The 14720-nt window shown below is 40.6% G+C and overlaps 2 protein-coding genes across 3 annotated transcripts in view; one reads left to right on the top strand and one right to left on the bottom strand.

The window, feature by feature from the left end:
- Positions 1-14720, top strand: part of sorcs3b (sortilin related VPS10 domain containing receptor 3b) — a 165955-nt gene that overhangs the window by 24754 nt on the left and 126481 nt on the right. The window lies entirely within an intron of this gene.
- LOC119495257 (E3 ubiquitin-protein ligase NEURL1-like) overlaps positions 1-14720 on the bottom strand; it is a 39447-nt gene that overhangs the window by 18700 nt on the left and 6027 nt on the right. For both annotated transcript variants that reach the window (XM_037781547.1, XM_037781548.1), the window contains exons 2-3: positions 13734-13975; positions 9644-9965 (exon numbers count right to left, since the gene is read on the bottom strand). In XM_037781547.1, the coding sequence (XP_037637475.1) occupies positions 9644-9965; positions 13734-13975 (564 nt within the window). The remainder of the gene's footprint in view (positions 1-9643; positions 9966-13733; positions 13976-14720) is intronic.

Genomic DNA, 14720 nt, shown 5'->3' with positions numbered 1-14720 from the left:
AGGGCGTGACTACCTTGTGTTTGACAGGTCGCTACCACGGCGTTGTGCGATCTGGAAGTTGTCCTTGTTTTCATCTTACAACTTTAACCTTTTCACAGTGTGTTTTCAGTTCATGAAAGTTAATTATAATCTTTTTGGTCGCCTATAATGTCTTATTCAGCGTTCGGTTGTACTTAGCTCCCCCCTTTCGTGTCACTTCTGGTTGCAAAAAAAGATGGCGTCAGCCAAAAACCAAGATGACGATGGTCAAAATGCCGAAGTCGAGGCTTCAAAACGGCAGTCCAAAAAACCAATGGATGACGTCACGGTGACTATGTCCAGTTCTTATATACAGTCTATGTTTGGTTTGCATTCACCAAATCACAAATCATTATGATTCACCTCAAAGACCAGCAACTGTACTTGTGCTTTGTATGCTGGCTGTAGTTTGTTTCTTTTAGCCCACATGCTAAACAAAATACCATGACAAAGACAATTCCCCCTACAATATGAGTCTGTGAATCTCTTATTTATTCTTTATTTTTTTTCCAAGTCATTTCTTGGCGCTTTGTTCTGCTCTTCTTGACTCACACCAGTCTCAGAGGCACCGTTACCATGTTTGCCTTCATCCAAAGTTTTTCTCTTGCTGATTACAGCCAATGTACTGCAGATTTTTCTGCATTTTCTTGGCCCCATATAAACCTTGTTCAACTCCCAACGTGAAGTCCTGCCTCCACAATGTGTTTATCCTTATATCTTTAAATTGTTTGTTCATGTTGCAGCTTTGTATCGTGGCAAGCCAGTCTATAAATAAATGCAATAAACAAGGGGCTACGCTAAAGTGCCTTTGCAGTGGAATTTAGGTTATCTGCATCCCGATTCAACCCCATGTATAAATACTCCACTCTAATCCTTGTAGTACATTGTTTTGGCAGTTAGTGTGCGAAAAAAGGTGACTCATGCACTATAATTAAGTATCTCTATTATCAGGGTATAATGCCAAGTGTGCAGCTGCAGATGCCAATCAAGATGAAACTACTACCAGCTATTACAAATTTGAAAACATCACTTTTAGCAATTAACAAATTGCAATAAAAATACTGCATTGTAGAAGAAGACGCTCAAAATCATACAATTGTAGCATGATTTTTTTTCCCCATAATGTACCTGAACATACTAAGTAGAGTAGATACAAAACTTATTAGATTTAGCACGTCAAGTTATGTTAATACTGCCCTTGGGAAGGTACTGGGGACTTGTGATTGGCTGAATGCCGAGGAGCATATTTACAGCTTCAGCATCAAACATGATAGGAAAGCCAAGAGGGACGATGTACCTACTTAGAAATGGACAAGGTTACCACAGCCTTGGACCACAAGAACGCCTTAAGATTTTTACCCAAAAAAGGTATCAACACGGGCCAAACTGCTTCTCTTGACCTGGAGATAAATCGCAGGCTTCAGTAACTTCCAGAAGAGGGGAACTTGGGACAGGGTCTTACAAAATCTTAATGCGACTATAATAATCAGCTTTAAATGTCCAGTCATTTTAAAAAATAAAAAAAGGATCGCTTTTCATATGATTTATTGGTGTGATCAGTATACAGAGAGAGCAAGAGAGAAGAAATGTGACAGGCTGTAGTATGATTCATGATTTCAGTCTAATTCTGCCAAAAGAATTGAGCTCAAGGAAATCACTAAATGTTTATAAAATGGAGACATTTAGCATCTCTCTTTGCCTTTCTCCCTCACTGTCTGCTGTTTGCCTTTGGCTGGAAGCTGACTTTTGACAGATGACTTTGCATATTGTTATTACCATGCTTATTGGTTTTGGAGGATTTGGCAGTAAGCACCAGACCAGAAATCAAACGTATTAGTACTACATCCATTTGCAGTACTTCAGGGTAATTGGACCCTTCAGGCCTATTGTGTTTCTTCATAAATCAAAATTAACAAAAGAGTTTAGCTCTGGTCCCTTGTGAAGGCCTGTAGAAACAGGTTAGGACCACACCTTCACAGTGTAATAAACAGGATTAAAGATAAAGTTTAACACTGGATTTAAAGTTATAATTGATGTTTTATAGCCCACATTTTGTTCTTCATCCGGTCATACTGAACCATTTTTACCTGCATTGTCACCAGGCTGACCGTACGCTGTATTTCTGGCCACTTATCTCAGCTTGCACCTTTCTGACCTCTCTATATTTAAAACCTTTTCATCCACAAATCAAACCCCTGTGAAACTCCACATAATCTATGTTGACAAGTGAAACAATAAGTGAGATCTGTGGCAGACAGACCAAAATAGACACAAAGAAAGGAAAGTACAGCACAATCAGGTCCAGGCAACCCAACGTGTTTATGCAGCACAGAGCTTTTCAGCATTTACACCCTGTCTCTGTTGACAAAACAGGTATGAGTCAAAGGTAAAGCGATCTTTAACTGTTAACTGGCAGTTTGGTTTTAAATTACAGCAGCGGTAGGCAGGTTGGAGCAAATACGGTCACTATATCCTGACAGTAGTGCATGAGACAGGTAATCTGAAAAAAAATCATGTTCCTCTGTGTTCTCCGGTGCTCCTAATGGCATCTGTAAGATTTCCCAGACCGGAGGAAAACAACCAATCAGAGCGGAGCTGGAGCCTTGCCGTCTCTGGGCAGCTGTCAATCACTCGCAAACTCCGATCAAACAGCTAAACAGTACACTACAAGATGTTTCTGAAAACATCTTACGCAAGAAATACGTATAAGAGTAAAAGAATATTAATTCATATTTGATCAGCGCTGCCTAGTTTGACCGTTTGATTGGTTTGGATAGTTGTTCAGGGAAAACAAGAATTTGATGACAAATTGATGAAAAATTTGTTGACTTTACTTTAAGCTTAAGGAATACATGGTGGGCACGTAATTAATTTAAAATAAAATAATAATAAAAATAAAAATAAATAAATAAAGATTATTAATTATTTATTAATAAGAAAAATAATCATAATCAAATAATCAACACATAATCAATAATTAAATTAATCATTATTTGCAGCCCTAATGCTGATTGCATACTGTTTAGCAGGTGTAATTTGTTACCATGTTCACCATCTTAATTTTGACCTGATGGTGCTAGATGAGGCTGGGGGCGATAATACTTGTGACATGTTTCATGGAAATCTATCCAATATTGGTCGAGACATTTCACACAACCACAAAACCACATGGTGGCGCTATAGAAAAAGTCATGATCTGGGAAACATGACTGTCTCTACAAAAGTTGGTGCCAATACATCAATCCAGTATTTCACAGAATATGTGACAAATCTGACCTGCTGGTGGCGCTAGATGAAAAGTCGGGGAACCGCCAAAGTAGTACGGATTCCTCCTCTGGAGAACCATAAATGCAAAATTTCACGGAAATCCACCCTTCTTTTGTTGAGAAGAGACAGAATGGCGTTCCCATCCATAGAGCCATTCACACGGATACAAAGCTGCATCTATGCAAACCTTCTTTAAAAACCTGCTCCCTCCGTCCCCCGAGGTGGAAGCATTAGTGATGTCTCTCAGGATGTTAGTAGGCATGAAAAGCATACAGCGCAAGGTTTTCCCCACCATGATGCTCTACAGGCCTAATGCATTGCCATGCCATGTACAGACATGATTGATGTCAACACCCTCCTCTTAATCACCTGAGATGCATGCAGCCTCTTGACAGTCTGGCAGCCATTTTGGATTTCTTCTCTAATGACTAGAGAGACAGGTTGCAGATGATGTTAGCTGACGCCGGTCTCACGGATCACTACCAGTCTGTCAGTGATTAAGTGACTCATCTACCTCTAGTAAACAAACCCCCGGTAGAGCATCTTGCATCCATCAAACGATGCCTTTGACTCGCTCCGCTTATCTAACTTGGAAGGAATCCATCATACCTGTACAAAACGGTGGATGCGGTGTGGTCTCCCGGGAGTCGTCCCAATAAACAAACACGTTCTGTTAAGACATGTGTAAAGGGAGCGCCGTTACTTTTTTGACTGCAGAAAAGGTATAGCATTCCCATGTGTCTCGCTTCAGGGAAATGAAACTGAAAACACTTGCAAGTTTATTTGTGACCTGATTTCTGGAAACTCAAACCTCAAATGCTGAAAAGTTAACTATACAGGAAAAAAACAAACTTATGTTTCAAACTTTATATTTTTTAAATCTATCTGTTTGGAAATAGTGTTTTTATCTGACAAAGTTCTATCTAAAGCCACGTTTTTTTAAAATACTGCTCGGAGAAATACAGTAAATAGGGACATTTGCGAAAATACAGCTGACAAATTGTGCTTTGAAAACAGTTATGTTGCTTGAGACATATTACACACTTGAGGAAACCTTTTGTCAGTCCCTCTAAGGCCTTATGTGCCTCAGCGTAGCACAGGCCGTTCTGTACAAAACCCAAGCAAGGCACTTCAGTCTTTATTGATAGCTGTGTGAGTAGGACAAGTGTGGTGATGTAACAGATCTTTCTTAAATTGCATGGGCAGCATTGTTGGTCTGCACAGCCCCCGCGGCTCAGTTTGATTTCAGCAGATTAATTTAGCTTCCTCTCTTACGCAACACCATCTCAGCTTTCAAGCTGTCTCACTGATCTCAGGATCACCTTTGACTCGTTGCATGGGTGGCTAGCTACTGAACTGCACTCCCCTGATAAAAGCTTAGAGAGGAAACAACACCGGCGCTTGAAAAAGATCCGAATAAGACCTGATGGCAGGAAAGCTGTTTGACAGCGGGCTGCATTGAGAGAAGCGAAAAGGCAGCGGTGCGTAGCGGCTGTGATGAATTCCTTAATACAGTGTGTAAGGTTGTAACAGATCAAACAGGCACACAAACGGCGTCTGATGCAGATTATCCACAGGCTAAAAACAACAACAAATGTTTGACTTTAGCCCTGCTAAAATACATCACTTTCATAATAGTAATACAAAAATCTTCAAAAAAATCAACAAAAAAATGGTTGCAACTTTATCATGGGTTCACAATCAATTTTAGAGGCTTTGGTTTTACAGAAATATTTGCCCCAGTATCACAGAAACAATTAGTTGAAGCAAAATAATAAAACCACCAAAGGATTTGATCAGAATAGCAATGACACATCGCGCCTGCAACACTGTCTTCAATAGTTTATACTCAGGTGGCGGCTTGCAGGAAAAGTGTGACACTTACGGTAATGTGTGCGGACATGCGAGCAGGGACACTTTCGTAATGAATCCGTGAAATATTAAAGGCGAGGAAGCTATTCGCGGAAAAGGATGTGATCAGACACAGTTATGCTCACTACATGGGTCTTAAAATAAGAGAGAGTGAAGGCTGATTGGTGCGAGCTGACGGCTGATGTCAGCTGGGGAATGAGGTCACATCACAAGAATGGTTCAGCTTAGAGAAACAATGGTTAAATGTTTTGGGTAAATGGAGGTCTGTTATCACTACTCCATATATACAGTGTTTATTTTCTCAACATAAACTCAAAGGGGAACTCCAGCTCTTTCATAAAGTTAGGGGACTCTCAAGAGACAGATTCAAAAAAAAGAAAGAAGTAAAAATCGAAGCAGCAGATATCATGTTATTCTGACCTTTAGTTCTCAGTATCGGTCAAACCTTTAATCCTACAATTGATGATGACCCATGATTCAACTCAATACCATCTTTCATTAGAACCCGTTCTTCATGGTAAATGCCAAAGTCTTTCAAACCCCACACACTCAGTTTGCAACGCATCCTGCAGAATTAGAAATCTCAAGCTCAAGTCGATGACATCATCAAGGTCATTTTCTCAGATTTTAAAGGGGAATTTAACCAATTTTACACATCAAAGTCTGTTTAGAGGTCTTGGGGAGTACTACTGCATATGTGGAAAAGTTGCAAAAGCCTTTTGCGAGAGGCTCCCCACAGGGAGCTGCGTGAATCTGATAAATTGCCTCGAGTGATGTCACTTGAGTCAGCGTCAGTCGGGTCTGAAGACTACAAGTTTGAAAATGAAAAAAATCTGGGGGTGTTGAGTTACAAAGAAGTGAGCTTACCAGACCTCTGTGGCTGCTCCTCGTCTCTGCTTGAAGCTACAGCAGCTTGAAGCTACATTAGCTGCTACTACATAACACACCCAAATCTCTGACCAAACTGCTGGCGGTCAAGTTGCATTGTTGGTAATGTAGGCGCCAGGTTTTGACAGGGAAGAAAAATGCGAAAAAACATACAATTTCTCTAATTTTTTTTCAAAACTGTCCATCATGAGTCCAACAATGTTAAATGGCTGTAGTCAACCAAAGAACATCCTGGTCGACTGAAAATCTACCTATTCTTTAACCAATCGATCGGTCAATAGGGGGAAAAGAAAATCTGCATGTTATCTCTAGATTAACTAAATCGTCCACAGTGCAGAGTGCATGCTACGTGGTAGTCTAAATGAATTATAAATAAACATAAAATGCTATTTTCAGCATATTAAATTATTTTAACCAAATTATGTTATACTTGAATGACAACAACAGACTCAAAGCCGACCAACGTACATCTGCCCTTATTCATATGATTTCTGAAAATAGAAGTAGCTGTCAACGCGCCTGCAGTTATATTTCAACACTCAGGCTATTTATTAGACCAAACCAAGCCCCCAGGAAGAGTGCCGGGCTGTGAAACAAATTTTTGTAGTGGCCAAACGGAGGTACTATGACTTCTGTGTCAGTCACGTGATGCCATTGGGCCCAAAAATACTTTTTCCCATAGACTTACATTGGGAAAGAGACGTCTGTAACTCAGAGTATAATTATTTTGAGGTGAATAAACTACCGAGTACGAACACTTGAATAAGCCTTATTTAAATCATTAGGTCCGAATCCAGAGTTATTTCCCTTCCTCCGTTCATGTGAATGAGACCCAGACCGCGGTTGGATCGAGGGTTGGTGGGCGGAGTTAAAAGAAATTTTACTGTGCCCGCTCTATGGGCCCAATCGATGTGGAAGATTGCCGGACGATCCGGGTACTCTATCACTAGGCAGTCGAGCCATTTTGGCTTCATGCGCCACTGAGCAACTCCCATAGGAATGAATGGGAGCCCGCCTCTGACGCTGTATCGGGTTCTCTTTATACATCCATGGACCAAACATATTGAAAATGACAATTTTGATATGTTCACACTCAAGTAGTGATGAGCGGGTCAGGGTTTTTTAATACTCGCACCCACCTGACCCATTATGAAAACCAATCCGCACTGCACTACCTGCAAAAATATGTGTTAATAAACCATCCAAATCTGCAAACTGCTAACTTTATGCATTATAGTAGCACAATTGTTAGGACAGAGACAAGCTCTTCAAGGGAGCAGCTGCAGCTAGAGAGTGCTCTCTTCTCCTTCGCCCACAGCAGTGGGAAGATCTAGAATAAATAATGTCCCTCCCGCCCTTGAAAATAATGGATTAAGAAAGTGCTTTTATTGAGAGAGCATCTCGACCAACCAATCGACCAACAGATCAGAAGGTGTCAGCCCTAGCTGCAATGCTAATGGTCAATCGGTGGAGTACTCTTTTAAAAAGCTCCCTTCAGAACCACAGAGGAAGTTATACAACTGCCTCACAGACTGAGTAGCACTCTAAGTGACAAGTAAACTGATCCCCATGTGTACAATTGGTGGAGTGCCCCTTTAATAAACCTTAAGCTCTTAAAACACATTATCTCACCAACACAGCAATCCATATCACTTAAGTCAACGGGTTTATCACAACTTATTTTCTTTCATATTTTTACTGTCTTGCACATTTATCTCAAAAGCCAAATCAAGGTCACCTAACCGAGCCATTCTCTACACTCCACAGAGCTCATTCACAGCTCCACGCTCCATTTGTCTCCGGTAAAAGAAAAACAACTGCAGCAGATCTGTAACTCCCACCTGGACAGATTGTGTGATAACAAGCCCACAACAGGTGAAATTTGGCTCAGTTTATCAGCTGGTGCAGCATTAATTTCAGACCCCAGTGTAAGCATCATTAAGAATCAAAATGCACCCTTCTGTTGAAGGAAAATGCGCACATGTGCCAGTTCACAACGCCGGACTTTGATGTGTTCGCCCATATTTCAGAGGCTAAGTGTTTGCTGAACTGCGGCCAACTGCCGAGACAATACTGGGCCTTTGAGATATACCATGCTCTCCGGTGGTGACGCTCTTGGGCTATAGAGGAAAGCTGATAGCCAAGTGATCCTTCAGCTGACTGAGGGCCGAGGCTTTTCGGTTTAAGCCATCGATGTGGGGATAAAGGTGATCGATGTGGGAAAACCAGAGTACAATCAGTGGGATTTAGGGCTGCTGGCCTCATTCACAGGCACAAATTGCATGAACTATAACCATAGTGCACAAAGCTGGAAATCTTCATTGTAATTGTAAAATGGAAATATTCTGTTAATACACCGTACCTCTCATTTAAACATATGAATCTGTGTTATAGGTGATCAAAGTCGAACGCAGACTTAGATCGACAGAGTGAGACATTCCTCTGGTTTGATTGTCTTGGGAAAAACACCCCAGACATGTCATTACCTGACATCATCCCTCCTCTTTGTCTGTCCTCTTGGGATGACCAACACACTCCTCTTGTTCTCCAACAAGAGCTGTGTGCTGGTCACCACCACGAGGCCAGTGAACCCCAGATAGTGGCACTCTGGCGCTGGATACCAAACAGTCCATCACGAGATAGCACGCTTCTTGCTGTCAACCACACCGGGAGAAATGAGGTTAAATGGCACTATCTACACAATATGGGAGCCTCTTCTATTTTTATTAACGGCGCTGACAGCCTCTATTCTTTGGCGAGAGGCTGCGCAATTCTTGGAAATGGTTATAAATAAGTACCGAGGCGTCCACAAGGATTCCTATTTATCTATTTTACATAGTTTTGCATTGTTTTCAAAAACTGGAGGCAGCTGTTTTTGATGCACGATGTGCTTCATGAATGCATCTCAATCTACAATCCAAGCATACTTCAGATGATGCAGTGCGGTGAAAAACTGCTGTTAATGATTGCGAAGGACCTGTTTGCTCTTAATTTCTTTGATGTAATGACCCTTTAAACAGCACGGAGAACTTGTTAGAAAGGATTTTTTGAAATTCCCCCTTTAGGGGAAATTTCTTTGATACTAACGACCGTGGTAACTATACAATCTACCCTAATCTCCCACCATCTTTTTCCACTGGGCTATTTGGTGGGTGTGGGAAAAGTAGCGCAGCTGTATGTAACATCACCTTTTAACCACTCACACTGGAAAAAACATCAGACGCAGAATGTACGCAGCATTACACACTCACCGGCCACTTTATTAGGTACAAGATGTACCTAATAAAGTGGCCAGTGCTAGTACCGGGTGGTCTTCTGCTGCTGTAGCCCATCTGCTTCAAGGTTCGACGTGTTGTGCATTCAGAGATGGTATTCTGCATATTTCATGAAAATCCATCATAGTCATTGAGATATTTCAGTCTAGACCGACCAACTGACTGACATTGCCATCCTTAGAGGCGCGACACAAGCATGGCTAAAAATCTCTTTGTCCAGAAAGAACAAAAAAAGAACAAAAAAAAGCCAAATACTGGGGCTAAGTTCACAATTCAAACAGAGTCATCATTTCTCGGAAAGGACCTGGTTCTGCGTGACTCACCTAGCAGCTGGACCCCCCTGGTGAGGCCGTAGACGTCTATGAGAGCCCACAGAGGTTCAGAGGCATGTACCCCGCTGAAGAATAGCATTGGGCTGGAGTCGTTGATGCGGTAAAACACCCGGCCCTTCTTGTCCACCCAGAAGGAGATGACGCTTCCCTCGTTGCAGAGCTCCTCCGGCAGTGCTTTGGCCCAGAAGCCGCTCTGGGAGACCAGGTCGGGGCAGGCGTACTTCGGCAAGGTGTCTGGGTTGATCCTCGATGGGTCTTTGGATGTGAACCCAAGACGCAGAGCACCGCTCCAGCAGCACTGCTTTTTAGTGATCTGGAGAGTAAATATTTTTAATTCATGAAGAAAATCAACTTGAGATTCATCTTTACATTACTTTTGTTGTGTGTGAACTATAAGCTAAAATGGACTAAAGGCCATTACACATTGGGGGCGTTTTTTCATGCGATTTTTTTCGCACTGGTTTTTGTTATGACTACTTTTACACACCTGAATATTACACGGCGAAAAAGCGACATTTGTTTTGGAACAAGGTAGATTATTTTGAGGAATCAACCAATCATGTTTGTTCTAGTTTTTTTTACATTCTATCTTGAAAACAAAATTAGGACAACAGCAGATCCTGTCTTGGAATTTTTTTTGTTATTTAATAATGTGCTTGAGATGCATTTCTCAAGACCTTAGACACAACATTTCATGGCCAGTGATTAGTTTAGTTTTGGACTTAACACTCTGTAGTTATTGGAAATGTTTGGATCACACGAGTTGCAAAAAATCCTACGCACGACTTAATGCACAAGCAGGCAGTGAAAATGTTGTTTTTGAAAGGCTAAACTCCAACAAATAATGATTGAAGCAGAATATTTCATAAGATAAAACGTGAATTTTGGAAAAAGATTACATCTATCTTCTTTGGATACATTTCGACATTACAACGTCCTAGAGTTATTGGAAATGTTTGGATCACACGGGTTGGAAACAATCCTATGCAGCCACCACTGGAATACTAATATTAGTGTAGCCTGCTCTTTACCTGCAACTGTGCAGCATTCAAAAGATTTAAAATTTGAATCTCAAACTATTCTGCACAGCCCTACTTTATATTGTGTTTACTAATTAGGAGGGAACTCCGTTTACTATTTGTCGCTCTCCATTGACGGTGGGTGCTGAATGAATGCTGCCGTGGCATGTTGTGATCACATAGCTTTGTTATGACTTATTGCTGACGGTCTTATATTGATGAGATTCATGTTCTGTTTACTGATAAGGAGGGCACTCTGTTTACTATTTGTTGCTGTCCATTGACGGGGGGTGCTGAATTCATATTGCCATGGCATATTGTAAAGGGAGGGAATGGCCTCCAAAACATCTGTAGCCCCAGGGTCTAACATAATATTGAGGCACCTCTGGCTATATTGTAGCCTTATTATTTAGCTGGCAGTTTTTCAGGCCTGTTGCCTGTTCTTTGAAATGTGTGCGGTAATCAGAGTTTTATGGAGATGTAGTATCGGTAACACAAAAAAATCATGAATCAATCTTTCTCGCTCTGTCTTGGTCGCTCACTCGCTTGTTGAGTAGACTGTGGATGTGCGCACGTGGGAACCTAGACGAAAGGTACTGTGGCCTGTACAATGAGTAGGATCCTTCCAGCGCCACTGCTATAGTGTATAACAACACAGAGGCTACGTAGTCCAAACCAAGACGGCAAATTGTATCACTCCTTTCAACCTTGACAAAGGCACTGCAGACCAGAACCACGCCTTCTGTTCTTACCTTTCACAATAAAAGCCCTAGACATATACACTGCATAACTGTTTACCAGAAGCAAATTCACTCAGAGTATTTCGCTAAAAGGAAACTCAATAAAATAGCTTACAGTAGCTCGTGGCTGTATAAAACAATTTACCTCAGACAGACTGCCAGACGCTGCTCTGGGTCAATAGGATCCTGGTAGTTGGTCCTCTACCTGCGCAAATCTATTCAAACCTTTTATTGAAAAAGTGTTGTCACAAAAACTGTCACAAATTTGTATCACTGCCGGTATGAAGAGTTTTGTATTTGTAGTTTAGTATTTTGCATTTTTTGTGTCATTTATTCGTCACACCCAACGGCCTTAAGTTGCCTTAAGCCTGTTTAGCAGGTATAAATAACTAGTGTTTAGCAGGTGTAACTAATAATTACAATGTTTCTTAGTTTAGTGTGTTAGCATGCAAACATTTGCTAATTAGCACTAAACACAAAGTACAGCCAGGGGAGGACCAACGGCCAATCCATTCCAGGCAGAACCGATTGGTCGTCATAGAGTTTTTATTTTTCATTTTCTGATGTCCGTAGCTACTGTATGGTCCTCGGACGTGGTACGGGTATATATCAGTTTGGACCAACACACAAACCAACATTGCTGTCCACAGCGCCAAGCCACCGGCGTGGTTAAAAATCCATTTTAAGCCAACTAAGACTAGTTACCTTGGTATGTTTATCACCTGCAAACGATTTTTGTCTTATTTGCGAACCTCTATTTACTTTGCATTTACCGTGCCAGATAACAGTATTCCTCACATGGCAATGCTTGCCCTGCTCTCTCACTTTCGAGACATAGATGGCCTGATAGGTGAAGTGGAAACTTGTTCTAAGCTGCTGCTGCTTTGGCCCACACAAGAGCAGAGAGGGAAAAGAGAGAAATACAAAGCAGGAGAGCAAAGACGGAGGATGAAGAGAGAGAGAGAGAGAGAGAGAGAGAGAGAGAAAAAAATGAAAACATACGGCAAGGAAAGGAAAGAGAGAAATAGAGAAAGGTCTTTACTTTTCATCAGTCACAATTAGTGTCACTACTCTACTGTACTTACTAATATTACAAAATACAGTATGTAGGCTTGCTAATGTTAAAAGTGCGGTACCTTGGTGGTAGTAGTAGTCTATGTAAGAAATTGGTGCACTGTATGGTTTTGGAAAGTACTGTTTTTTTTACAGGAAATGAGGGAAGATGACTGATGTTAGTTGACTGCAATCCTCGGGGTCGTTTCACACCCAGGTCGCTAATGGTGGCAGCATCATGTTTGACAAATTATTGTTTCTTATTGAAGATACATTTGCGACTCCTAAAGGGCTCTCACATGCTAATAAATCAAGTATTATGTTTGTTTTGATTAGTGAAACGTCAAAACGAGGAAGAGGATATGATCTCATGTAGCAAACCACAGCTTTCAGTAACACTTCATTTTACAGGTCCGCAAATGTCATGGTAATTAGGTGATAATTAGCAAGAATCCTATTTGAAATTTCAATGGAATTACTGCCAAATTACTCCAATATTTATCTCAAAATTGATCAAAAATTACTATTAAACTAATAGGAGACACTTGTGATCAGGCATAAATCTTACTATTGTGTGACTTATTGGCTACATAAATGTAGTCTGGTAGCTGATGTAATGATTCAGGGAGTTATGGAGTTATTTGCTAATTATCATCTATTTATCAGCAGACATGGAATTAAGCATATCAATGAACTTTATATTCTTTTCCTGGAAATGTATTGAATAAATGATCAGCTATTGGGAAATAGCGGAATATAATTATTAAATAATGTTGAAATAAAGTAGTTTTTGATTACTTGTTTTTTATTGTAAATAGGTAATTTGTTTTGAGGTAAATATTGGGGTAATTTGGCAGTGATTCCAAAGAAATTTCAAATAGGTTACTTGCTAATTATCACCTAATTAACATGAAATTTGCAGACCTGTAAAGTGTTACCCAGCTTTCATGTTAAACATTTGATAAAACGGGTCCCTGATATAAAAAAAAAACATGGTTTATTAGTTTATTTTTAATTTTCTGAGGAGTCATCGTAGCCGTTGCACTTGTTTCTGTTATGGGTACTTCACATATTTGTGTTTTGCATCATGTCACAATAGTTCCCATCAATGCCCGACTCAGAAATTGATTGAATAATAATTACAGTTAAGCATGCTGGGATCTTTTAGTTGACCTCCTCATGTCACTTTTCCACTGTTTACCGCTCGTATTCTCAAAACATGGTCAGAATGAATGCAACTAGGACACAGCTAGTGTATTTTTATTTTACCTTCAGTCGAACTTGCTCGTACACAGCGATAGGTCTGTTGCTGAAGGTGATGGCGTTACAGAAACTGGCCTGTCTCTTGACCGTCCTCTGGGACATGTCCATGACGATCTGCGAGCCCTTGGTGCTGGGGTGAAAGAGCAGAGGGAAGGAGGACAAACTTCCACACGGCTGAATGGGCAGGCAGCGCTTGGGCTTGTGGTGGCATCGGTGAGATGTGGCGGGAAATGGCCCGTTCAGAGAATCTATAGTGGGGAAAGAAAAGTGGTTTCTTAGTTTGTTCCACAGTGGGGGAAAAGAAAATACATTAAATTCTTCCCTGAGGCACAATTTACAGTAAAATCCCCACATTTTAGATTAGATTACAATATTAGATTACACAGTCTGCACCACCACAGGCTTCACTTTGAATATATACAAGTAGACTCCGGGTTGTGACCCACTGTCATATGCAATTTCCTCTCACACATCTCACCTACTCCTGTAACATCCAATTAAGTAAAAAGTCATTAAAATAATCTAATATGGGCTCTGTTTTCAGCTTCTCAAGGTAGCACAGTGCAACCACACACCTCCTGTAGACATGAAAGAACAATGTGCAAGGTGAATTGCATGCAAAAATGTCCTTGGGTGGAAAAACAATACAAAGACAGAATTGCTCCCCTGGTTACGTAATTAAGGAGAACAGTGTAGCTGTGAGACATTAATACAAAATGTTTTCTAATTTCAGTAAATGGTCATCTACGGTAACACCAAGAAATTTTTATTCTACTAATTTTTGCCAGATTTTGAACTGGTTTGTGTTTTAACTAGGGCTGTCAATCGATTAAAAATATTTAATCTTGATTAATCGCAAATTAATCGCACATTTTTTATGTTCATAATCTACCTTAAAGGAAGATTTGTCAAGTATTTAATACTCTTATCAACATGGGAGTAGGCAAATATGCTGCTTTATGCAAATGTATGTATATATTTATGATTGGAAAT

Source organism: Sebastes umbrosus, chromosome 10 (genome assembly GCF_015220745.1).
Source record: "Sebastes umbrosus isolate fSebUmb1 chromosome 10, fSebUmb1.pri, whole genome shotgun sequence".
Taxonomy (NCBI): Eukaryota; Metazoa; Chordata; class Actinopteri; order Perciformes; family Sebastidae; genus Sebastes; species Sebastes umbrosus.
The sequence above is the reverse complement of the archived record's forward strand: the minus strand, read 5'-3'. Positions and strand labels throughout refer to the sequence as shown.